A 26,395-nucleotide genomic window follows, 5' to 3' on the forward strand; every position below is an offset into this window, starting at 1 on the left:
ATTGTAAGTGAACCAGAATGGCTGAGGCTTGTGCATTTTGCCACTACTAAATCCATCTCTGGGTCTTGAAACTTGATCCAAGTATTTTATTTGTGGTCCAAGAACGGTGAACTCAGACAAAGAAAATGACACTATATGGAGAAAGCCCACTGATATAAATTCCTATTTACCTAAATTTCCTATAGGTTGTTGGACTGCTGTCTAACTTCAGGTAAATAAAATGACTGGGTGTTATTTCCAGCCACTTAATGCTTATTATTCTCCAATATCTGGAGGCAGCGGGTGAATGTGGCTTTTTTTAAATGCATATATGAGAAATAAAATGTATTTTGTTTGTTTGGCTTCTGCAAACCACCTCAAGGAAGTTTTAACCTTTGAAGGCAGGATAACAGTATTTCAAAACAAATAATATAGTGTTAAGTTCATCCAATATCCTTAATATTAGTAGGCAATGGAAAGGCTATACACAGTGATACCTTACTCAAGCGGAAAGGAAAAACAGAAGCCAGGCCAGCACCCAGATGCACCCAGATAAAGCAAGGGAGCATTCATTTGTCAGAAAGGAAAAACCACCTCTTAGAGCAGGCACCCCCAACCTGCAGCCCTGTTTTGGCCTACAACTCCCATGATCCCTAGCTAACAGGACCAGTGGTCAGGGATTATGGGAATTGTAGTCCAAAACATCTGGAGGGCCAAAGGTTGGGGGTGCCTGTCTTAGAGCAACAAAGGAAGTTAAATCACATCCTGACTCAAACAACCAATACAGTATAGGTAACATTTTGAATCCCTAACCGTCACATCCATTTAAAAGGCTACTTATGGCCAAAATGAGGGTTATATTTCGTTTTTGCAGTATATTTTAGTTTGGAACCTTTTTACTACAGATTCAGGCTGCGTATCCAAAGGTTCAAAAGTTTCTAACCTGCACTGTTTCAAGTGATTTCACAATAGCAGCCAAACAGAAGTTATTTCAGAATGAGTAATTGATTCGTAAAAAGGTGAAACTTTTAAATCCACAACTGTTTCCAATCCACAAGTGTGTGCACACCTGGAATCTTATGCACAAATGCACCATCACCATCCCCCAGATTTTAAAGGCAAAGGGGGATGCTGAAGTAAAGAAGGGGGATGCAAGAAGGCAGGTGGTTTCTTAATATAAATGTACCTTCCTCCAATAGGTTGCAGCCCAGTCTTCAAAAGCTTAAATACCTTTTGACTAAACAAGATTTAGCACTGACTCTTATATTACAGTTTGAGCATATATAATTTATGTGGAGGGACGCAGGTGGCGCTGTGGGTAAAAGCCTCAGCGCCTAGAGCTTGCCGATCGAAAGGTCAGCGGTTCGAATCCCCGCGGCGGGGTGTGCTCCTGCTGCTCGGTCCCAGCGCCTGCCAACCTAGCAGTTCGAAAGCACCTTCGGGTACAAGTAGATAAATAGGGACCGCTTTCTAGCGGGAAGGTAAACAGCGTTTCCGTGTGCGGCTCTGGCTCGCCAGAACAGCGATGTCACGCTGGCCACGTGACCCGGAAGTGTCTGTGGACAGCGCTGGCCCCCGGCCTCTTGAGTGAGATGGGCGCACAACCCCAGAGTCTGTCAAGACTGGCCCATACGGGCAGGGGTACCTTTACCTTTACCTTAATTTATGTGGAGCCCAGGGAGTCTTTGCATGCTCACCCTTTCTCTCTCTATAACTTTGTAATACTATTTTAGGATAGCAGGTTCTGCGTGGTTATTTCAGTGGGGTAGGGGATCAGAGTACTTAATTTATACCTCTTCCATTCTGGCTTTCTTTTCTTTTGGAGGAGCTGAACTGCTGATCAAACTTGCAGACTGTGCTTGTAGGTGTTCACCTTCTTCTGCAGGCTTCTTTTAAAACATGAAACAATTTAAACGTGTTGAGTTTTTCACAGGATTCAGATTTTAAGTCTAATAAAGACGCCCTTTCAAAAAGATAGCAAAACCAGTACCTCTTTTGGCAAGTCTTTCTTCTCTCCAGCAGATGTTACAGCACTGCAAGTAAAATCAGATGACAGAGCATCTGCAAGGTCATCATCTGTCATTGTTGGCTAAATGAAAACACAAACTGGGTTACGCTTTTCACCAGTTGCCCAACAGCAGCTTGCAGTTTGAGGACATTTGCACATTTATGGATGCAGAGCTGTGCTGTAGGGTTGTCAAATCCTGAACTAAATCTCTTACTCTAGCAACTCTGTGGAAGTTACAGTGGCTTATTTTCCCAGTCCTGAAGTAGCAGCAGAAAGGGAAATGGGGCAGAAGAAAAGACACTGGAGTGAGAATCACTCTCCCCACATAAATATACTTATGCCCTGGAGTTTTTAGAAAAACAGGTTGCCATCTCGGGTCAAGAGCTGACAATCTACCTCTTGATGGGGAGACTGCTTATAAAAACAGGAGGATTTTGCAGATGATTTGTGTCTGCAACCCACAATCTGCTAAGGGAACTGCAGAATTACAAACTATTCTGAATTACTCCTTCAGTCGTTTGCAATTCTGCCCTGTGGCAGTCTGCATCAGCAATGGACAAATAGCAGATTATGATCTGGATCCAAATATTGATCCCTTGATTCAGGGACCACTACATGTTGTGGTGAATCAACTAGCATAAATATCTCTTGCATGCAACATCTATCAATTTCTAGAGTCTAGCTACTGACTTCCAACATAAATTGAATGAAGAGATTTTAGCATTGGCTATACATGAACCACAGCTGTATACTAGAAGCCAATTAAGCCAGCACAGTCGTAGTTAAACCATTTAAGCCTTTATATATCAACAATACCAAGACTACTCAAGTGCAACAGCACAGCACACAATGTGCTGGAGGTATCCAGTCTCATTGTCACGTGTAGGTCATAACTACCGTAACTGATTTCAATGGGACTAAAGCATAAGTAATTTAGGGTGATATTCAGCTAGGTTTTTCTCAGAATTGACCCAATGAAATTAATTAACATGGCTAAGTTTAGTCTGTTAACAGGTCTACTCTGAGTAAAACCACCATCCATCCCATTGATTACAATGCAAAGTTTATAAAGCACTAGGCGTATCTTCAAAAACCAGTAATAAATTTTCCATTTTCACACTTTGTGACAAATAAATAAAGCATACCTGAGATTCTCCTACCGCCACTGGCGGGGGAACTGCTTTGCCATCTCCTTTACCCTGAAAAGCAAAGTTTTGTGAATGAGTACTGCAACTAATGTGCAGTAGAGAAAGCATCCAAGGCACAGTTTTGGTTTTACTACTTACCTCTAGGAGTTTTCTGTACTCTGGAGGAATTGTGCTCTCCCGTTTACCCAGCTCTTCTATATATAAGGAAGACATTGGGTCCTGCATCATGTAAAAAATATTGTTGACTCATTAAATCAATGACTAATGTATAAATATACAGTGGTACCTCGGGTTAAGTACTTAATTCGTTCCGGAGGTCTGTTCTTAACCTGAAACTGTTCTTAAGCTGAAGCACCACTTTAGCTAATGGGGCCTCCTGCTGCTGCCGCGCCGCCAGAGCACAATTTCTGTTCTCATCTTGAAGCAAAGTTCTTAACCTGAAGGAGCATTTCTGGGTTAGCGGGGTGTGTAACCTGAAGCGTATGTAACCTGAGGTACCACTGTATACAATGCATTCATATAAGATTATGATTTACTACAAAAAACAGAGCAATAACATTCAAATATTTGTTAACACCTAAACTTACTAGTTGCTGCAAAAAACAACAATAATTCATTCAAAAACATGGTTAAAAATATAAATCATACAGGTTCACAAGCAGTGAACCATAGTTTAGATCAGCTTTCCCCAAGCTGTTGCCCTCTAGAAGTTTTGGATTACAACTCCCAGTCATGTCTGACCACTGGCCATGCTGGTTGAGGATGATGGGAATTATAATCCAAAACATCTGGAAAGCACAAGGATGGGGATGTCTGGTTTAGATTACCATGAACAAGATTGCAGGAGTCTCAAGCTCACACATTCCCTCTTCCATGGGAATAAAGAGTTACACTTCCACTCTATACCCAGTCGGGAAAATTATCAGGTCCCAAGCCATCTATTGCTAGATGTATTTAAAAAAACAAAAAACAACAAGTGCATGTTAAATCCAAATACGTATTTTCAAGTTTGGCCCTAACTGGGTTCCCTCGATTCAGATGCTTTTTTAAACATTGCTGAAAGGACTTCTACAAAGTCTTGCTGTTTTTGCAAACAGATTATGTATTTTTCTAAATTTAGAAGTTGGAAAATGGAGAGATCCAATGACAATCTAGGCTTCGAGCCCAGTTTATGGTGAGGATGAAGATAACCTAATTCTCAACAACAGGAAAAGAAAGGGAGAGGTCCAGTCCAGGCAACCATCCATCCATTCTAAACTGTGTTTTAGATGTTTTCGAGTAAGACGGCATGAGCCTCAGGCTTGTATGCGCCTCCTTCACCACTTTTCCATGTGTGAGAGAAGGAGAGGAAGAGAGCTTCTGTTTTCACTTTAGAACAAACTGCAGTTCCCTGCTACGGATAAGTTCAGAGCTGTTGTTCATTCATAGGCATCTCCTGCCGTCCAACAGTGGAGGTTGAACATAAGACATAATGGCTGGCAGCAGGGCTTTTTTTCCAGCCAGAGCTCACTGGAGCTCAGTTCTGGCACCTCTCAGGTGGGTGCCATTACCATTCTAAGAGAACAAGGGAGAAGTTCATGGTGAGCTCCAGCACTTCTTTTTCTACAAAAATAGCAGTGGCTAATAGCCACTCGTAGCCTTGTCCTCCATGAATCTGTCTAATCCTATAATGTACTATTCAGATCAAGTTACAGATAGGTAGCCGTGTTGGTCTGCCATAGTCAAAACAAAAAAAATTCCTTCCAGTAGCACCTTAAAGACCAACTAAGTTAGTTCTTGGTATGAGCTTTCGTGTGCATGCACACGAAAGCTCATACCAAGAACTAACTTAGTTGGTCTTTAAGGTGCTACTGGAAGGAATTTTTTTTATTCAGATCAAGTTCACTAATGATTTGAAGTACAAATTCATATACAAAAAAGGCTACTGCTACCAAAACAAATAAGCTCACAAACACAGGCCTAATAAATAAGGCTCTTTAAATACAGGAGATCTCATACCGAAACTGTTGGTCCAGTATATTCAGGAGTAGGTGGCTCGTTTTCTTCAGGACCTCCAAGGGTATCAATTAAATCATCTAAGGCAGCATCTATGTCAGACTAGAAAAAAAGATTTTTATGAAGTACATGGCACTTCAGATAACTTATAGATTTCCCTCCCAAATTCAGCAAAAAATATTCCTGCATTGCAAGGGGTTGGGCTAGATGACACTCGTAGTCCCTCCCAACTCTATGATTCTGTGGAATGATCTAACTCAGTGATGGCCAAACCTGGCCCTCCAGCTGTTTTGGGACTACAACTCCCATCATCCCTAGCTAGCAGGACCAGTGGTCAGGGATGATGGGAGTTGTAGTCCCAAAACAGCTGGAGGGCCAAGTTTGGCCATCACTGATCTCACTAGACAGCAAATGAACTGTTGCTTACCTTTTCAGCTGGTTTACTTTCTGCAGCAGCTGGGGCTGGGGCTGGCAATTTGCCTTCTTTAGTCTGCAAATAAGAATGCATTTCTGAGAACTAAGCATAGGATTACATTTGCATCTGATTAATGCTAACACTAAACTCACCTCTGCAGCTGCAACAGTCAAGCCTGCAGCTGCTGCTGCTCCAGCTGTGCCAGCAGCTGCAACAGCTGCCTTGGTGGGCAATGACTTGTCATCAGGTTTCGCCTTAAGTGGAGAAAAGTTAGAGAGGTCCAGGTGAAACTTTGCCATTAATATTTTAAGGCAGCCCAACTACAACCTACACAAAACTAGGTTGCAGCATGGACATAATGTTTTCCCTTCCTGGAGTTTTAATTGCATGACAGCTGGGAAGCTGAACATGGGAAAGCACACATATAGCCAGACATTACAAAGTCAGCCTTGCAGAAAAAAATGATCTGTAAGAAATCACGTTTTATTCACACACTTACAGGGAGCAATATTAATGTTCTGTAATTATTTTACTGCAAAGAAAAATAAAAACATCCAAGTGTATTTATGTATTACAGTATATTAATTTATAACTAGAAAAAAGCAGGAAAAATGCAAATCATTTATTCAACTTATTTATGTTGATAAAATGGTATTAATCCTTGCATTGGTCCAGTTAAAGCTGGGTTTTATTCAATTTTGTCCCATCCTTTGGGGCAAATACTTTAGATACCTAACCTTGGGAGTGCCACTCAAAAGCTTTCGGAAGGTTTTTCTGCTTCTATTTTACCTTTGGTTCTTCTTTGGATGTCGGCTGCGTTGTTGTCTTGTCAATCTGACCAGAGGGCACTTTTCCAGTACTTGGTTGCTTAGGTTCCACTACAGGTTTGCTTTGGCTTTTTGCCTACATGCACACACATAAAAAGATTAATGCTCTTACATAAATTTGCATTGTAAAGAATTATATCTCCTAGTAAGTAAAATAAAAATTACCCCTCCAGGTTCTTTTTGCTTCTCTTCTGATGAGCGTTTAGACTGAGAATCATCTGGCTGTGTGAAAAAGAGATAGCAATATAATTGATCAAATTTAAATGTAAACAAACAGTTACAGATAAAATGTAAACAAACTAGTCTGCACAATGAAGAAAGTAATAGTCAAAAGTATTTTCTCTGTGATGGAACAATACAAGCCTGAACATTGTCCAAAAATCCAAAAGTTGTATTTGTATCACATGTCTATGAGCACAACTGCATTAAAATTAGGGGTGCTTGGTGAAGTAAACACCCCCTCTGAATGTCAAAATCTGAATGAATCTGGGATGAGCACAGCCCCTGCAAGCAAGCCTTCGACTGAATCTGCACTGACTTACAGCCCACCTCTCCATCTGACAAGTCTTCCTGAAGGATTGAAATACACTCACGGGAATCATAGGATGGGCTGCCTCTGTCTCATTATTTCTAGGCAGAAGTGATATGTGCAGGTTTTGCCATGGTTTTAAGTGACCCTGTGCAACTCATTTTGTGCCCAGTAACTATGGGACTTGTATTCTAAGTCTTCATTCCCCGAGTGCGAGGAGGGTCTTTGCATCATTTGCTCTCCTGGTGCTGCTGTCTTCCCCCCTTATTGACATCTTTGTGGACATGCATTTGCACAGGCAATGTTCCTAAAAACTAACAGCCACTGTGCTAATGCAAGCCCGTTTACTGATACATAGTTTACAAACCATATTTGTTTATGCCAGATTAAGTGCATAATGGAAGCCATTTATTCCTCTTGTTTTGTATCCTGCTTTTCCCTAAGAGCTCATTTGCTCTTATTAAAATGCATCTAGGAACTAAGTGTTATCTCCACTGATTTCAGTGCAACTTAATTCCAGGCTGCTTTCCTTTGACACTGTGCGGAAATGGGAAATGGGCAGGGATAGTCAACTGGGCAAGCTGCTACTGTCAGAAAGCCACTATTTTCTTTTTCAGAGTTATTGTAAGCTGCAGAATAGGCATTACAACATCCCATTGAAAGCAACCTAATAGACTGATAACACATTCAGAAGGCCCTGAATTAAACCTAATAGGTTATGAAACCCAGAATTTTTGTTTAAAACAAATAATGATTAGTCAAACAAGTGAGCTTCATCACATATTTAAATGATTATGAGATATTAGTTCAGGCACAGCAATTCAAAACATAAATGTATGTTACCTTACCTTAGCTAACTGTGCAGCTTTTTCAGCTTCTGCTTTGGCTTTTTGGGCTGCCTACAATATGAACAATGTCAAACGAAAAAGCCAATTATTATATTAAAAAAATAAATTGATATTCCTTAGAATGCAACAATATTTACAAGCAGAAACAGCATGAACAAAGTCGGGAACATTCATTGGCTACAGCAGAACAAACCTCTGAGAGCTGTTACTGATAGGGATTGCAATATTTTGAACCGATAGCTAAGGAGTAAAAAAAATAAAACTATGACTCCCATGAGGCTTTTTTGAAAGCCGTATTTTAATTGACCAATGAATTCTTAACTCTTGTGTGGCACAAGATTGCTTATTAACCGTGAAGCTAGCAGAATGAAATGAAGCAGAGCATAAACACAGGCAGACAGTTAAGGAATTATAAAATCCAAGTGTTGAGGAATTATGTGGGAAGAGCAATTTAAATGGTGGATTGGAATGGAAAGAGAGGGGAGAGAATTCCCAGTCAGGAGAGAGAATTTATAGCAAGTGAGACCTCGGGAGCAGCTTTACTATCATTGAACCAACAAGCGCTTTTTAAAGCTCTCAAAGAACACAAGCAACACAGCTATAAATTGCTCACTTCAACTCAAGTGTTACATGTTTTATTCTGGATTAGCCATCATTCTAAAATTTGACCTGAAGCACTCTCTAGTGCCTATATATATACACACACACAAGCCACACAGGCACACATTTTATAAGTACGCAAGACCTCCATTATAAACACAAAGGAAGAGCAGGAAATCCTAGGTGTTCTGTTTGTCTTGTAGCCCAAACAAGTCTGCTATAGCTGTATCCATATAGTTCTCCAATAGTGAAGTTCAACCACTACATGGATATTAGCCACCACGCATCTCTAGCTAGTACTGTCACGCCACAAGAACAAGGACACAGATGAAATTACGTTTGGTGGTTTATTTCCATGGCGGACTGTATGCTTTGGAAAAGATTGCAGCGTGACTATATGCAACTAAAGACAGACATAAAATGAAGTTTATTAGTTCAAGACTGATGAATGTGCACATGCTGCTGGTGTAGCTGGTGTTATTTTCAAACGCACACACACAAACCAATCTCTTTTCACCTGCTTCTTGTTTCGTTTCCTTTTGTGGGATTCCACTCCACTGGCCTTTTGCTGGCTTGAAGAAGCCTAATATTGAGAGCACAAACTCAGGGTGCTTACAGAAATTGTGTAAGGCATGCCAAGGAAATGTCTTTCAAAAACAGGGGAGGCTGTTTTAGAACATAAAGCACTGAAAAGGAAATTGCCTTTCCTTTTTAAAGGCTTTCTGAGGAAGTGTTTTATTTTATGAAAGGTTGAATTTTTAAACACGACATTTTCAGTAATAAGAGCTTCCGTGCCAACATGTGTTCCACCCTCGTTTCCAGCACAGGTGCACGTTACAGGAATTAGCAGGTGCATGTCTGAACACCATATGTACCCATGTATTCCTTGTAATGGTGAAAACTTTCCCCTTTGGTGAAAGGCTTATTGGTAGGACACAGCCTTGCCATACAAAAATTCCCAGATTCAGTTACTGGCATCTGCAGAGAGGGTTGGAAGAGACTCCTGCCTAAAATCCTGGAAAGCTACTGCCGATCTGTGTTGACAATACTGAGCTAGATGGACTAATTGTCTGAGTCAGCTTCCTACGCAGCTTTAGCCATATTCTTTAAAAGTCACACTGACCTGGAGAGACTTGTCTTGGAAAGGTATGGAAACACATGGCAGGGCTATGCCTCTGTTCACCTCTCCCCAACTCTCTTTCCCCCAGAACATACAAGTAACAGGCATCCAAAAAATTAACAACTGCCAACAGTTGTGAAGATCAAGTAAGTGTTGCGCTTGCGTTAAAAGTAACACTGAATTTAGGTACCAATTAGAACAATGTCTTTTCCAGCTTCCTATTCTGCACAGAAGGTTTACAGCCATAAAACACATCAAAGCAAGAGAAGAAAACAATGGAACTGAATTGAGCATAGCCTTTCCTGCAGTGTTTATGCTGCATCACTGGCTTGAGTTATTAGGTTGCAATGCTCTGCACACTTACTAGAAAGAGACTATGTTTCAGGAAACTAAACAGGACTTCTGGGTAAACAGGATAATACTGTTAGAGAACAGGGCATATACTGACTGATTGTTTTATGTAATATTATGCATTGCAAGAGCTGAGCTGTGAAAATATATTCAATAGATGATCCTTCAGCTGCATTTGCAGCTTCTTCTTGTTGATTCCCATCCTCATTCTCTTTTCCATTAAGTTGCCTCTTTCTGAACTCAGTTGCACTGATGGCCTTCACTTCTTAGCCAACCAGCACAAATCCCACCTTAAAGCTACAGGAGCAGAGGGGGTGGGGTGGAGTTGGGGTACCCTTTCTTCACCGCCGGAGGCCATGTGGGCATTGCTGCAAAGGGTAGCACCCATTTGAAGAGGATGGGAGAGATCCCCTTGCTTTATCCAAAGTAGCTGTCCTGGAAACCGAGTCTATTCTTTTTCCAGCCCTTGTGTTGTGTAAGTAATGCTAAGAGATTGTCAATATAATTGTGGATGGAAGTCAAGTTTAAAATTCAGAAAGAATCTAGCTCATGGACAAAAGAAATGGGTTGCATGGGAAAGACAGAAGAAGAATAGGACTGGGAATAGGCCAGTGGTACTTGCAGTCTGGTTGGGGTGCGGGTGGTGCTGTGGGTAAAAGCCTCAGCACCTAGGGCTTGCCGATAGAAAGGTCGGCGGTTCGAATCCCCGCGGCGGAGTGCGCTCCCGTTGCTCGGGCCCAGCGCCTGCCAACCTAGCAGTTCGAAAGCACCCCCGGGTGCAAGTAGATAAATAGGGACCGCTTACCAGCGGGAAGGTAAACGGTGTTTCCGTGTGTGGCTCTGGCTCGCCAGAGCAGCGATGTCACGCTGGCCACGTGACCCGGAAGTGTCTCCGGACAGCGCTGGCCCCCAGGCTCTTGAGTGAGATGGGCGCACAACCCTAGAGTCTGTCAAGACTGGCCCGTACGGGCAGGGGTACCTTTACCTTTACCTTTTACTTGCAGTCTGAGGACAGAAAGGGTCCCATTTTAACACAAAATCTGCTCACAATTTTATGTGCTTCTGTACCTGAGCCATGAGGATAAAAATGGAAAATATACCTGAAAATTATATATATATAGTGGCTCAGATTAAGAGATCTCTTTTAAGTACACCCAAGGGGCTAGAAGATTTCCGGTGGGATCAATGACTTTTTTTTCCTTTTGAAAAGGAGACCACTATTGCCATATCAATAAGTTTCCCTTCAGTTTTCAAAGTGGTTTTATGGCATGGGAAGCTGCTGTTTGATAATAGCAAATGGCAGCTTCCTATACATTTTCTTCATGCCATTTATGTACCACTTCACTGTAAGAGAGACCCACTTCTGGGTTAGGCAGAAAAGCAATTACTGAAACATATAGGGAAGCAAAAGGATTAATGCTCTCTCTTCCTGCAATCAAGGAAGCTAGAGCAGTTAAGAATGATTTTCAACCACTTCTTCTCCAACAAGCATTGATAACCTCCTAATCTAAAGTCCTGCTCTTTAGTAAGGCAACTCCCCATCAGGTAGATCAAGGCAAAAGGAATATGAGGAAAAGGCACACCCCTTTTTTTGTTTCAACAAGTTTCGGAGGTATGAAAGACAGAGATCTAAGAAGTAAGCAGATATCCCTCATTCCAAATTGCAACACTACCCTAAGCAGAATGCACAGAACTTTAGTTTACCATGTAATTTCAAAGGTGACTGGGTGATTTAAATTTTGCAGAAAAGATTATTAATAGGCGCTTTGAAGGCCTGACTCAGCCACCTCAGTATTCCTCTGTGACTTCTCTTCTTGCTACATTAAGCAACTTCTACAAAGCAAAGGTATCACACAGGTACAATTCACACATAGGAAAGAGGAAGATTGATCCTTTATTTTGTTCACAAGAGAAGAGCAGAACATTTCTAGTCTGATCTAAATTGTGTGCAAAAACAGGCTCTGCATTTCTAGAGCTGGGTTTTTGGTGCCCTCTCTAACAAGGTAAGGAACGTGCCAAGTGCTTCTAGTAGTCATTTGAATCTATAAATAGGATGCCCACTTTGCCTGTTTATATGAGCACTTGAGTGCCAGTCCCATGAAGGTGAACACCAGCGCGCAAGAACAGCTCTCTCAGAGTTTGGCTTACATTGACAAGTCGTGACAAACCTGCCTTAACAGAAACGTGATTTACAACTGCCAAGTAAGCAAGTTAATAGAAGCTAAATACTCTAGACCAGGAGTAGGGGATCTTTTTCAGCTGGAGGGCTGCATCCCCTTGTACAGAAGCTTTTAGGAGCTGCATGCTGGTGGAGGATGCAACCAAAGGCAAAACCAGATAGATCAAGTAATGTGATTCTTACCTTGGTGCAGTAAACTACTGTATTTGTCGCTCCATAAGACACACTTTTTTCCTCCTAAAAAGTAAGGGGAAATGTGTGTGCGTCTTATGGCGCAAATGCAGGCTGCGCAGCTATCGCTGAAGCCAGCACAGCACGAGGGAGAGCTGTGCAGTGCCTCTTGGTCTGCTGGCTTCCCAGCGAAGCAGGATGAGGGACGGAAGGGGCTCCCTATGGCTCCCTTCCATCCCTCATCCTGCTTCATTGGGAAGGCAGCACAACAAGAGGCGTTGCGCAGTTCTCCCTCTTGCTATGCAGGCTTCAGAGATAGCTGTGCAGCTTGGTCTGGCTTTTCAGGGAGGTGGGAGAAGGGACGGAGGGCAGCCAGTCAGTCCCTTCTCCCACCTCCCAGAAAAGCCAACAAGAGCCGCTCTACCTTTTAAGAGCCACGCCGAGCGAGCATGTCTGTGGCTCTTGCTGGCTTTTCTTGTTTTCCTCCTCTAAAAACTAGGTGCGTCTTATAGTCAGGTGTGTCTTATAGAGCGAAAAATACGGTATATTCCTACCACACACAAGTTTTCTACATACATCTCTCCCATCCAGGCAAGCAAAGGGTGCTATCACAGCTCAGGACATATTCCAGTCAGGCAAAAGCTCCCATGGCAGGTGTAGCCTGGAGAAAGTCTTAAGCTCCAGACAGAGAGAGCTGGAGGCCCTGGGTCTCAGGTTCCCCAGCCCAGTCCACACTATGTATCAGTTGATGTCTCTCAGTTATGTGGAGTTCATTACTTTAAAAATTGATTGAAGCAATTGGATATTTAAAAAACCTTTATAATATAGTTTTTATTTTATTGTGAATTGTTCTGCGTGCTGGTAGAGACAGTATTTGAGCCTGGTTGAATTCTGCAACAGTGGGACTGATTACATAACAGGCAGAATGAGATAGACTTGTTTTTATGTGGTTAGCCTGCTGAAGGATTTGATGAAGTCAGAAAATGAGAAATTTAGGAATCAAGGTTATGGGGATGAGGAGGTAAAATAGAACATGCAATTTTACATGGTCAATTACTGACCCACCTGGGAAAGTTTCCCTCCCCTTAAGCAATGACAATTTCAACTCACTACTATCCTCTCTCGAAAGAAGGAATGTTGTCTAGGGAGTTGCATATATGACTAAACACTATTAGTTGCAAAGGAATAAAGATTGCCTATCAGTTATGCACATATGAGCAAATTGAGACATATAATTTCACCTGACACATAAAACAAAGATTAGCATCACCTATATGCTGTTGTTGTTTTAGAGAAACTGATTGTGGACATTCCATTCAAATCTAAGCGCTGAAACCATATCAGTAGGAATTGGTTGAATAAGTGGTGCAATTTCCATACAGCCAATGATATGTGATCACAACAGAATTGCTCTCCACAACAGTTCTTAAGCACTGTTAACATTTATTACTAGCTCATATAAAGCATTTTGATGGGAGTTAACACTGATAGTACACCAGTAGTGTTAAACTCTTGTGTTAAACCCTACTTCTTGGGTCAGTCAGCAACTTGCACTCACTTATAAGTGCTCGGAGATGGAAAAAGATCACATAGCAATTTCTTATAATAACAGCTGCTGTAAAAGTAGCACAGAATCAGACTGGTATAAATGGACACTTGCTTATCCTTTTTCAGAAGACATACCTTTGTTTCAGAAGGCTTCATAGTGGGTGCCTTTGAGGAAACCGTGGAAGAAGACTGAGCCTACAATGTGCAAAAAAAAAGGATGTGAATTAATTGCCCACCAATGGGAGTTAAGTATTTTTATATATTTTAGAATTCCATCCCAATACAGCAAGTTGCAAATCTGTATCCCAAAGCTCTCATTGATCTTGGATGTTCATTGATAGATGTGAACACTGATCCTTTCCCCCACAAATTGCACAGAGCATATAATGAATGGGGAGTTGTGTTTAAATACACAAATAACCAAAATTCCATAGGCTCATTACAAGATTAAACAAGATGTAACATACGCATTCATTAGTGGTAGGACTGAACTAAAGTGCAAAGGGGTTTTTTTCAGGGGGGGGGGAGAATGTGCTATAAACAAGTAGAAGCTTGAATAGTCAGAATAACCTGAAGTGCTTATATCAGACACAGATGTTTTTTATTAGCCATGTTTGGTTTCCTTCTGGAATGAAAAGTGGGTTACAGATAACCAATAGAATGAAATGAAATTGATAATACTAAGCAAGTTGTTCAAGGGTGGATTATGTTTTGATAATCTCTTAATAGGGGCAAACCAACATTGCTAGACTTAAGAAAAATGCAAGGACACAGGAGAAATGAAAGGGCACAGAACAGCAATTATTACAGGCTGCTTACAAAACCAATTAATGTTAAGATATTAACCTTTCCTCCCACCTTTCTTCAATATGAAGGTTAATGATGTACTGAAACCAAAGATGTATTTGTGCTTATAATTATCTCTTTAAGAGTCATTATACTGCCAAAATTATTTATTGAAAACAACCAGGCTAACAATCCCATCTTAATCCAAGCTTTCCAGAGCTGGCCTGAAGAAAACATTAAAACTCAGAATTACAGAACTGTAGAGTTGGAAGGAACCACGAACATCATCTAGTCCAAACCCCGGCAGTGCCAGAATCTTTTACCTAACATGGGGCTCATGCTCTACCAACTGAGCTATCATTTGAAATAAGTGGTTGTAGGCTCTGGCAAGTCCAAACTAAGAGTTTTACATTTACATAGGAGCCACATGGAACAGGTCCCTTATTTAAATTTTCTGTTTTACCAAATTCGAAAAACCATTTTCTTTTGCACCCTCGTTGCATAAAATGTGGCAAGCAGATATTCTATTGTTAAGTACATGTCTTCAGTGACAGACTCAACTTCAATAGTTTCTGAATGGCATGCCAAAAGGCTTTCACTATGTAATTTGACTATATTATCCACCTATATTTTTCCAACAAGTAAATGCTAGGCAATGAAGTCATACTTTCATTCTACAGTAAGCCACCTTCATGTAATCAAGTTACTTGTTCAGAGTCTTCCTCCTCCTGGATACAGGACAAGTATCTGTTCCAAGCCTCTCTAAAATGAGTCACATTCATTATTGTCATGGAGTAAACATGCATCTGGAAGAGGCTGCCACCACCCTTGCCATATAAGCAAGTCCCATACCTACCCTACTTAAACTGCCAGATTTGAGGCAATTGGATTCCAGGACTTGGGGAAGCAAATTGTCAGTCCCCAAGTGGGTGAGAAACAGCCCTGTGGTTCCAGAGCAGCAAATAAACATCAGAGGGACCATAGGCAAGTGTGAAGTAAAAAGTAAAAAAAAGAGCCAGTGAGGAGTTGAGATCAAAGCAGTAATCATGGAAAGAGAACAGCAGCTCATGGCAAACTCTTTAGACTGGAGATGAGATACTCAGGGAGAACAATATAATAAGCCAAGGTTTCTTAGGCCTGGAGGAGGACAATTTTAACCCAGTCATGACTGGGGGAGAAAGGATAAACCTTCCCCTCTATGTGTGTGGCGGTCTACATAACAATCTCTCTTATGCTTGCACACACCTGTAAAGACTCACAGGAGGATGGTTTGATGGGATCAGCAGCTATATTGATTATGTATCAGTTCTTCAACTGGACTATAAACAGAGCAGGTTTGAAACTGAACATGAAACTAGAGGGAGCTTTTTATTTAAAATGAGAACGATCACAATTTAGATTTTCAGCACCACATGTAATAAAACCCTTAGAAAGAAATGGCAAGAGTGTGGGCCAAGGGAAATTTAATCTGTCACAAAGACTGCAAGGAGACAATAATAACATTTACATTGTACACATCCAATGCTGCAGTGATGTCTTTCTTCATCGCAACTCTACAGAATGTTATTTGTTTCCTCTGCTGTTTTCCTTTCAAATATTTATCAAGCAGCCATTAAAAAATAAAAAGCTTTTTACCACTGAGTTCATAAACAAGCAAAGTTTTGCCACTGATGAACCATGTGAATATATATGTTGGGCTTGGAAACAAATATGAAAAGAGTTGCCTGGTAACCAGTAATAACTGTATGATTCATAGCTAAACAGAACTTGGGAGAGATTGTAGCGTGTTTGACCAGAGGCACACCCAGTTTATAATACAAGAATTGTGAACTGCCTGGTGCACTGAATAAATCTGGCTCTACTGAAAAAGGAAGAGAGAGAAATTTCAGATTTCAAAAACACAGCAGGAACAAAACCACAGTGTGGATATTTTCATGATAAAATCAGAGCACCGCTATAGAATATTAAAATAGCTGTAGTAAAGAATAAAAAATGCTTCACAGTGAATCTTCAAAATATAGGTAGGGCAGGCATAAGTCAGACCTGAATCTAGACCTGGAGGGTTTCTCTCTACCTTAGCTTCCTAGAGACAGTATTATATACTTAGATATATAAGCTAGGCGCCAAATGGTTCCTTACACCAAGGTTGAAGGCGCCAAAATGGAATGTCTAGTTGCATTTTGGGGCAAGATGGCTCTAAAGTCTTATTTTTCAAATGGGGGACTGACCGTGATTGATTCTCAGTTAAACATCTGGTGAGTTCAGATGGCAACCTTGAGCTAGCTTAAGAGCTTTGAGAAGTTAAAGAAGAAAAGTCACTTGATCCAGGGACAGTCCACATATACAATGGCCTATTCTGACCTCTTTTTCTTAATGGCGACTGCTCCTGCTCAGGCTGCACAGAAAAACCATTTTGGTTCCAGAAATTCTTTCTCATTGTGCAGATAAAATATAACTTATAGAATTCTACAGGATGGGGTACTGGTGTGTGAAAACAGTCCAGATCCAATGATCCCCAGATGGTGAAGATGTTAGGTGCCACCCTGGCACCCAGGCATCTTCACTTGGTTAGAAGCAGTTGAAAAGCAGGTTCAAAATGTGCCTGGCACCTGGCTAATTTTGAACATTGCCTAGAGATCAGAGTCTTGAGCTGGAAGTAGGAGCCTAAAGAGTAGCAAGCAAAAGGTATTACTGTGTTGATCAAGAGGCAGGAGAAGATCAGGCTCCTACTATTTAAACCAAACCTGACCAATTCAGAGGATTACTGCCTGTCAGTCTTTGGGGCAATGCCCCAGATTAAATATGTCTACTATGTCTGAAGAGGGGCCCAAGAGTGTGGTACACAGACCATGGACTATGGCCCAGCATAAAAGTAGTGTGGTTCCCAGTTCAGGCCATCAACTCCCTAACAAATCCTATTTGCTAAACACCCAAAGTGCATAATCAACATGCACTCAAAGATTCAGGCAAATGACAGCTACCATGTGGTGTCATCACCACAAAGATAACTGGAGGAAATAGCCAAATTGTCACTGAAGAACTTTGGGTTTGCCCTCTACCCATGCTCTGGAGCTAGTTATCCAAAAAGCAAATATCCAAAACCTCCAAGTTTCATGAAGCTAATTGGCCCACAGGAAAATGGGCATTTCCCATAACTTGGTGTAGGAAGATGAGGGGGAAACTAAAACAAGTCATTTTTGAAGGAGGGCAGGGGAGTAACATTTATAAGAGAGATATGATAGCCATATTCAAATATCCAAAGGGCTGTCACATGGAAGATGGAGCAAGCTTGTTTTCTCCTGCTCCAGAAGGTAAGACCTGAACCGATGGATTCAAGTTACAAGAAGTGAGATTCTGACTAAACATCAGGAAGTACTTTCTGACAGTGGGAGGTGTTCAACAGTAGAACGGACTCCCTCAGGAGGTTGTGGGCTTTCCTTCATGGGAGGTTTTTAAACAGAAGTTGGGTGGTCATCGGTCATGGATTTAGTTCAGACTCCTGCATCATCATCATCATCAACAACAAAGTAATAATAATAATTTATTACTTATACCCACCCATCTGGCTGGGCCTTCCCAGCCAATCTGGGCGGCTCCCAACAGAACATTAAAAACACGATATAGCATCAAACATTTACAACTTCCCTAAACAGGGCTGCCTTCAGATGTCTTTTAAAAGTCAGATAGTTGTTTATTTCCTTGGTATCTGATGGGAGGCCACTACCGAGAAGGCCCTCTGCCTGGTTCCTTGTAACCTCGCAGTGAGGAAATCCTCAGAAGCTGGACCTCAGCATCTGGGCTGAACATGGGGGGGGGGAGAGATTCCTTCTGGTATACTGCATTACAGAAGGCTGGACTAGACGACACTTGGGATCTCTTCCCTCTCTACAGTTCTATGATTATAAGAGATGGCAGCAGTGTGTTTTCTTCCCTGCTGCCTTTCCTTAAACAAGAGAGCTTTTCCACTGCTAAAGATGGTGGTGAAACTGTGAAGAGACCACAGAAAATGATGCCATTTCAATGGATGCCTTGCCATCCTTGTTGCCACACACATTGCCAGGTGTGATTTGAGTGAAAGAGCAGTGGTAGTAATGATTAGTAGAGTACATGATAAGCTAGATCCCAGCTTGGACAGGGTTGGTTCATTATTTTTTTAAAAGATATTTATTAAAGTTTTCAAAGTATTACAGAATGAAAAAAGAAAAATACAAAATAAAAATAGTTAAAAACAATTCCATCTTTCCATTACTTATCTTTCATTTGCTTGTTTCCCGGACCTCCTCACACCTCCCTTTTTTGTATTCCAGTTCAATTTGTTAGTTCAGCAAATCCTTTCCCACTTTGTTTATCCTAATCTTTAATCTTAAAATATTATAACATTAAATGTTTACCTGTTAATAATCCATTTTTTTCATATTCCTTATAACATTATAGCTAAAAACCACTTAACTTCTTATCCAACATCATTCTAACATTCATTAATTTTACAGTATTTCTGTAAGTAGACTTTAAACTTTTTTTCCAATCTTCTTCCACCGACTCTTCTCCCTGGTCTCGGATTCTGCCGGTCATTTCCGCCAGTTCCATATAGTCCATCACCTTCATCTGCCATTCTTCCAGGGTGGGTAGATCTTGTGTCTTCCAATACTTTGCGATAAGTATTCTTGCTGCTGTTGTGGCATACATAAAGAAAGTTCTATCCTTCTTTGGCACCAATTGGCCGACCATGCCCAGGAGAAAGGCCTCTGGTTTCTTCGGGAAGGTATATTTAAATACCTTTTTCATTTCATTATATATCATCTCCCAGAAAGCCTTAATCCTTGGGCACGTCCACCAAAGGTGAAGGGGTTGGTTCATAATACATAAATGGGCATACTCAAGCCTGCCATTACAAGCCTCCCAATTTCAACCTTCAGCATCATGGAAGAAATCACTTCCTGGAGCAGAGACATCATATAGAAAGTTTCAGCTTCAACATTCTACTGAGTTGAGCGGGACATACTCCCAGGTAAGAATGCTTAGGATTGAAGTTTAACTCAGCCAATTAACTCCAAACCCCAAAACTGAAAATAATTGTTTTCTAAAACATTAAGGGGGGGAAATTGTTTATAATTTTGGGGGTTGGGCGGAAACATATTCCTACTATTGTTAGCTTAGCAACAGCTTTAGTCATTCAGCTTCATTGTTATGGAATAATATACATATAATATTAAGTAAACACCACCTTTGGGCTGGTAGAGACAATAGTTACCTGGACAAGCCTGAACAGAGAGAGAGATATCCTGTAGAGATCACCACACCCTGAATTACACAGGTTCCAAATATACACTGAATAGACAGTCAGCAATGACACACCAAATTTGTAAGACACCATTGTGAGCTTATGACAGTCGATTCAGGTTTTTTTTTAATAATAAAAAAAAGATTATGAATCATTAGATCTATAGCCATGAAGATCTTACTCTCGAGATTTTGCTAAGATCTTACAAGTCACTGCTTTCACAACAACCTTTCTGATAAAAACACGCCAGATAGTCAGCAGCCCCTTGCAGAAAAGCCTATTCTTCTCAGGGCTAGAAAGCAAGAGTAAGAGCTGTAAAACTCTGCAACTCCAGAAATAAAATGCTCCAGCCCACTTACTAAGCACAACACTAACTAATTCAGCAGTTCATGTTCTGCAGTAAAGAGCACTGCAGGGTTGGAGAAGCAAAAGAAAGCAGGAAGTACGTAACGCAGTTAGACCGCAGTACTGACAGTAGCAATAAAACATCCCGGAAAAACAGTACTCACTCCAGGCAGCTGGTATGTTCCTTCCCAAGCTGTAAGTAAACAGACTGCACCGGATCCTTATCGCAATCTTGCTTTCATTTCAGTTTGTATCAGTTCTAGCCATGGTTTCAGTTTTAACGCAGCCCCTGGAACAAACCCATGCCAGTGAAGATAGCACGACCAATCCGAACAGCACAAGCAGACACACTCAGTCTGCAGGCTCAGTTGCTCCACCTTCTATGAATATTCAAATAAACTTGAGAGATCCTCACAAGGAAGGTGGGGACAGGCAGCAGCTAGGCTTTGCCAAAATGGAACAGGAATTGCTGCCAAAGTCAAACGCGGGTGTTTTACTTATGTGGCTTGTAGTTAAGAGAAGACAGTAGACAAAACTGAATTACTGTACCAAGTTTTATTGAGGCGTCTGAATTTTCTGATTTACCAAAGGCACAAGGAAGCTTGAAGTGGGAGTACTAATAACCTACTGGCAGGGGATTTTGTTTAACCAAATTTGGAAAGGCATATAGCAGGCACCCCCCAAACTCAGCCCTCTAGATATCTGGGACTACAACTCCCATTATCCCTGATCACTGGTCCTGTTAGCTAGGGATGATGGGAGTTGTAGTGTCAAAACATCTGGAGGGCTGAGTTTGGGGATATATAGCCTGAAGACCGCTCTATAACGTATAAATGCATTACAAAAACCAGTTAAGGCAGCCCTTTCACTGCTCTTGTTTATTCACCAGGAAGAATCTGTGGGCACAAAAATATTTGAAACTCTTCATAATATGACTCTAGCTTGATTTCTAAATAAATATTCAGCATGTTAACACTGTTATATGAAAACATCGACAACAATGTACCACATATCTTTTGAAACTATTCTGAATATTTTAAAAAAACAAATTATTTGCATATTGAAATTTGTTTGGCAACTTCTCTTAATCCAGAATACAGAGAGGAAGAGAACTATATTTTCAAAATGTTGCTTTTGAATTCTATATAGCAATAAAGCCATTTTAGTGTGCACTGTATAGAACATGTAACATTCTCTTTATCAGACAATATTTTACTGCTGCACATAAAACTGTTAGAGCCAGGGAACAAATTAAAAAGAACATCAGCTTATAGGAGCTGTAGTGCTTCAGGTTTTCCTTACTATATGCATAATATATAGATGGGGACAAACCATAGCACACTTGCAGAGTGCATACGTCATGTGCAGAAGCTTCCGTGGTCCACCCCAGACATTCCACTTAAAATAATCCTAGCTAGAAGAGCAGGCAAAAAAACGCAATCTGGAGAGCTGCTAGCAGTCAGGGTGGAAAATAACAGAAAAAGTAGATCCAAAATGATAGTTTCCTACAGATATTTCGCCACCACTCTAAAAATAAATATTTCCTCTTATAACACTATATATGTGAAATAGATAAACACTGAACAAGCTGCATTAATGGCTCAGCTAAACTTCTGGAAATCTCATCCATTAGGAAAGTGCCAACTGGTGTTGACACCAATTTGTCCACATAACCCCAGACCTGCCACCACTGTGCCCCGACACCATCCAGGTAAATGGCAGTGATGCCATTGTGGCAGCTCTGCATTACCAGTCTGCTTCACCAACCCCTCCCAACCAAGTCAACTCACAATAATTAAAATCAGAGGAGCACAACTCAGAGATAATAAAAACTCAAAACAGAACACAGCCTTCAGTAAAAATCACTTCATTCTGGCAAATTAAAAAAGTCTTCATAAATTACAAGAAAACACTCAGAAGGAGGCCATTTGAACCTCATTGGGCAAACCATTCTACAATGCTGGTGCAGTCACTGAGAAAGCCACCTTCCTTGGCCCACCCAACAGTGCTTCCACTATGACCTTCCTCCTTGAGTTTAGTGAACAGGTAAGCAGACATGGGAGGAGGCTTACTACCAAGGCTTTGAACTGTGCCTGGAAACCAGTTGGTAAAACATAGCTTCACATGCATGCATGATCTCAATGCAGGACATTTTCAAGGGATTAACATGATGCTAGCTTCCTCACAGTGCTGTGAAATACCCAGAACCCATCGTAGCACCTCAAAATTTAACACTAAAGTCTGCAGTTTTCATTCAGATATTTTATACATGTACGCAATATTGGTGTATGTCAACCACATGATTTCATTTGGACCCTGATTTGGAGCTTTCGTCAAAGCACTTTCTAGGTGCCCGATTCATCTCAGGGTCTGTCCAAGTCCACGCTGTCTCCCAACCTGCTGGCCACTTTGCTATTGGGAAATTCAGCAATGGTTATAACCATTTTTTTCTTCTGACATGCATGCATTAAATCTGCAGGCATATTTCCCCCTCCAGAGTCAATAAAGCCTACCAAGTTACAGACAGATAGATCAAGGCACTTTTGTGCTAGATACCTTTGATTTATTTTATTTTTTAAGGAAATGTCTAAAACCCTTTTTATTTTGGGGTGAATTTTGATGAAATTTGCAGGTAAGGTCACACCTTCCAGAGGCATAAATCCTCACGGCAGACATCATTCTGTAATTTGTCATTTTCCCACAGGGACAGCCGTTACAGTTTTGGAAGGGGTAAAAAAGAAAAAGAAAAAAAGACTTGCTTAATCTTCTCTAGTGTTTCATGGGCAATTTGACAGAAAATCTCCACTCTGGTGTTTGCTCGCCCTTCTCCCATTGCTTCACCATCATTATGGCAAATTTAAGAGACATTACTTTTGGTTTCAGCAGAAGCCTGTCTGCAGCCTTTTGTGGGGAGTGGGGGAGGGGTGACACCTGTATTGTCAAGGCATCACAACTCACTTCAGGGGCCACTGTTTTAGCTTCTGTGCTCCCTTCCAGAGATTCTGCTTTGCCTCTGATATGCCAAATATCCACAAGGCCCTCCTACTCATTCTGTTGAACAGGGCACTGATTTTAGTAACTTGACTACAGCATTTTTAAATCATCGTTGGATTGACTTGTACAGATCCTGATTCACCTCAGGGAGGCAGACGATCCCTCTGAGGCATTTCATTACACTTCAGGATTCATATGAATCCAATGCACATAGCCTTAAAACGCACTTAAAGTGGCTGAATCACTGACAACATTGAAGTTTCAGTTGACTGATATACCACTCATCTATATTATTAATTTAAAATATGAATGAGCCACATTTTAGGTTCAAACCCTCCAAAGGCAGCTTCCAACAATCTGTCAACAATATAAGAACCCACAGTCAATTTAAAGACAGATGACACCAGCATAAACATTCAAGATTAGATAATTAGTAAAGCATTTGCCGGTCATGCTTCCAGGAATATGACGAACAGTTCTATAACCACTCAAGTTACCTTACTGATGGAAGATGTCCCACTTGTTTGTGTTTTAGGAGATTCGGCAAGGCTAGCACTTTCAGGTTTCTTCTACAAGACCAAAAAAAAAATTGAAATATTAATTTAAAAGTAAAACACTAATGCTGTAGGGAAAATCTTCAATAAAGATAGATGTTGCATCCTGTTTTCAGAGCTTTTTTTCTTGCCATGTTGATGATGTACTGATTTGCAGTCAGCATTTTACTAAAGCGCAATTACTTTAATTCACTCACTAGCAATCATTGGGTATCATGTGAAAGTATGAATATAAATAGGAACATAGAAAACTGCCTTAAACTGAATCAGACCATTGGTCCTTCTAGTTAAGTATCACTACACCAACTGGCAGTGACTCTCCAGGCAGGGCACATTCCCAGTCCTACCAGGAGATACTAGGGATTGAACATTGGACCTTCTGCATGCAAAGCAGACACTCTACCACTGAGCTATGTCCCTTCCTGAATAACAACTCTGCTGTTATCCTGGATAAAGACTTTCCCTGGGAAGGGATGCAAAAATCTGTGCTCTGCTCACCATATAGTCAGCTTAGAGTCTGGTGCACAGACTCAATTCAAGACTGTGAACGAGCTATGTCTTCCCCTTTCAATTTCCTTCTCAGTATTAATCAAGAGTTTGTCATAATTGGAAAAAATCAGCAAACCATGGCAGGGACTTCTGGTGATGGATTGAAAACCATGGTTGGAAGCAGGTTTCCAATTTACAACTAAAGGGGAAATGATTGCATCAGCAAATGATGCCTGCCATCATGGCAAATAATAGTTGATACCAGAGGCAGTTTTAGGGTGACGTAGAATGGAGCACAAGTGGTGGGGGGGCACAGAAAACCGAAAGTGCACCACTGTTAATACTACACGTGAAATGTTCTCAAATGGGCCAGCTCTATAAATAAGTAGGTCTCTATAAACAGGACATTGCCTTGACAATCAAGTACAAGGAGCTTCTCCTGGCTTTTAGCCTTTTATTATAAATACATATTTTCTCCTATATTAATAACACAGGATGGATTGAAAGATGAAAACTAAGAATGGTGCAAAAAATCAATGCAAACATAATTAATTAATTGCCCTTCTCTGTCAAAGTTCCAGCATCTTAATATGAAAACAGGCAGGCAGATCTGCAGACACACATGTAGGCAATTTATCCTCTGGTCACAATATTTTTTAAACCCTTCTCTCCCACTCTCATCCAACCTGCATGAAAACCTTGGAGTCACTTAATTACTATCTCATTCAAGAACTCAAACATGTCAATGAGACCAGGCTGAGCTGGTGGTTTTTCACACTGGGTGTCAAGTTAACACACAGTGTCTCCCTTCTCCAAACATTTCCATGATATTCACACTGTTGCCTAGCTCATGAAGAGTCTCCTTAAGATGCATATTTTTAAGACACACCCTATTTTTGTGGTTGTAAGTTGCTTTAAATTGTTTTTAATGTTCTATTTCAAACTGCTGTGACCCATCCTGGGACCTTAGGGTGAATAAATCAAATTAATAACAAGGCAAACCTGTATCAGGAAGTTTTTAATGCTTGATGTTTTATGTTTTTAGATATGCTGTAAGCCTCCCAGAATGGCCCAGGAAACCCAGCCAGATGGGTGGGGTATTAATAATAATAATACCTCCCAAACAATTTCCATCCAAACCTAGTGTGAAACAGCCTTAAGAAATCTACTTAACCCAGCAATGCTTGGAGCTTTTCCCAATAATAGTAAATAATATACTAACACTGTAACAACATCAAACATCCCAGATGATGTTTTAGAGTGTAACAAAAACAGCTGACACATGTCCGTGACTTGTGCTTCCAATCAGAATTGGAGATTTTCCAAGCTGCTCTGGTCAAATGAGACTGTAGACAGCACATCACCCATGGCCTCCTTCAGTAAAGATAGCACCACTCCCTCAAAGAGGCATTAATGATCTCTTTAACCAGTGCAGGTAGTCATTCCCAGCTTACAAGTGTTTAGCATTGGCTGGACCATATACTATGCATTACATAAATTATTTAGATATATAAAAATTCATTGCTGCACTGACTTCCCTGTAAGATTGCATATATCAGAAAAAAACATCTAACACACTACAAACAGCGTCACAGAAACGATGTAGCACCCATTCTCCTAGCATCTTACAGTTAATGATCAATTTGAGGACTGTGTCTATTAATGATGTGATGGATGGTGCCACAACAATATGAAGCTCGCTGGGTAACCTTGGGCCAGTCAAGGTCTCAACCTAACCTACCACACAGGGCGGTTGGAATTAAATGAGGAGATAGATCCATGTAGGCAACCTTGAGTTCCTTGGATGAAAAGCTGGGATATAAACAAAATAAACTAACTGTCTGATAACCAACAGATGCTAACTCCAAAAAGACATCTCTTATGCAAGCCACTCTGTGCATTTCTACTGAAAGGTGGTATATTAACTGCTATAATACTGTTATGATTTGGGGGGGGCAGACTCCCCATAATCCTAAATTTAGTAATGGGGTAGAATTTAGCCAATTTTGGGAGTATGAGGGGAAGATGCCAGGCCAGTGAAACATACAGGCTGAACCAGTTGCCCTGTTCAGGAGACTGCTGAGAGTGATGCCATGGATACATAACCCTGCAAACATAGGTGCCAGCTCCCTGGGGACCTGGGTGCCCGAACACCCACAAAATTCCCCATGAAGAGGCTGGGCACCCAGAAATTTCAGTGCCAGGGCCATGCACACTGCATGGCACCC

General features: G+C 41.0%; 1 protein-coding gene across 10 annotated transcripts in view; it reads right to left on the reverse strand.

Annotated features, from left to right (window-relative positions):
* CAST (calpastatin) overlaps positions 1-26,395 on the reverse strand; it is a 62,012-nt gene that overhangs the window by 19,671 nt on the left and 15,946 nt on the right. For 4 of the 10 annotated variants that reach the window (XM_028747936.2, XM_028747938.2, XM_028747935.2 and 1 more), the window contains 13 exons: positions 23,622-23,693; positions 13,854-13,913; positions 8,867-8,932; positions 7,750-7,800; positions 6,538-6,594; positions 6,335-6,448; positions 5,698-5,799; positions 5,558-5,620; positions 5,134-5,232; positions 3,274-3,354; positions 3,133-3,186; positions 1,970-2,068; positions 1,773-1,868 (listed from right to left, as the gene is read on the reverse strand). In XM_028747936.2, coding sequence (XP_028603769.2) covers positions 1,773-1,868; positions 1,970-2,068; positions 3,133-3,186; positions 3,274-3,354; positions 5,134-5,232; positions 5,558-5,620; positions 5,698-5,799; positions 6,335-6,448; positions 6,538-6,594; positions 7,750-7,800; positions 8,867-8,932; positions 13,854-13,913; positions 23,622-23,693 — 1,014 coding nt within the window. Of the gene's footprint in view, positions 1-1,772; positions 1,869-1,969; positions 2,069-3,132; positions 3,187-3,273; positions 3,355-5,133; positions 5,233-5,557; positions 5,621-5,697; positions 5,800-6,334; positions 6,449-6,537; positions 6,595-7,749; positions 7,801-8,866; positions 8,933-13,853; positions 13,914-20,294; positions 20,436-23,621; positions 23,694-26,395 lie in introns of those variants that run through there. The other 6 variants (XM_028747940.2, XM_077936199.1, XM_077936202.1 and 3 more) reach the window with 5 other exon arrangements.

This window comes from Podarcis muralis, chromosome 11 (genome assembly GCF_964188315.1).
Source record: "Podarcis muralis chromosome 11, rPodMur119.hap1.1, whole genome shotgun sequence".
Lineage (NCBI taxonomy): Eukaryota > Metazoa > Chordata > Lepidosauria > Squamata > Lacertidae > Podarcis > Podarcis muralis.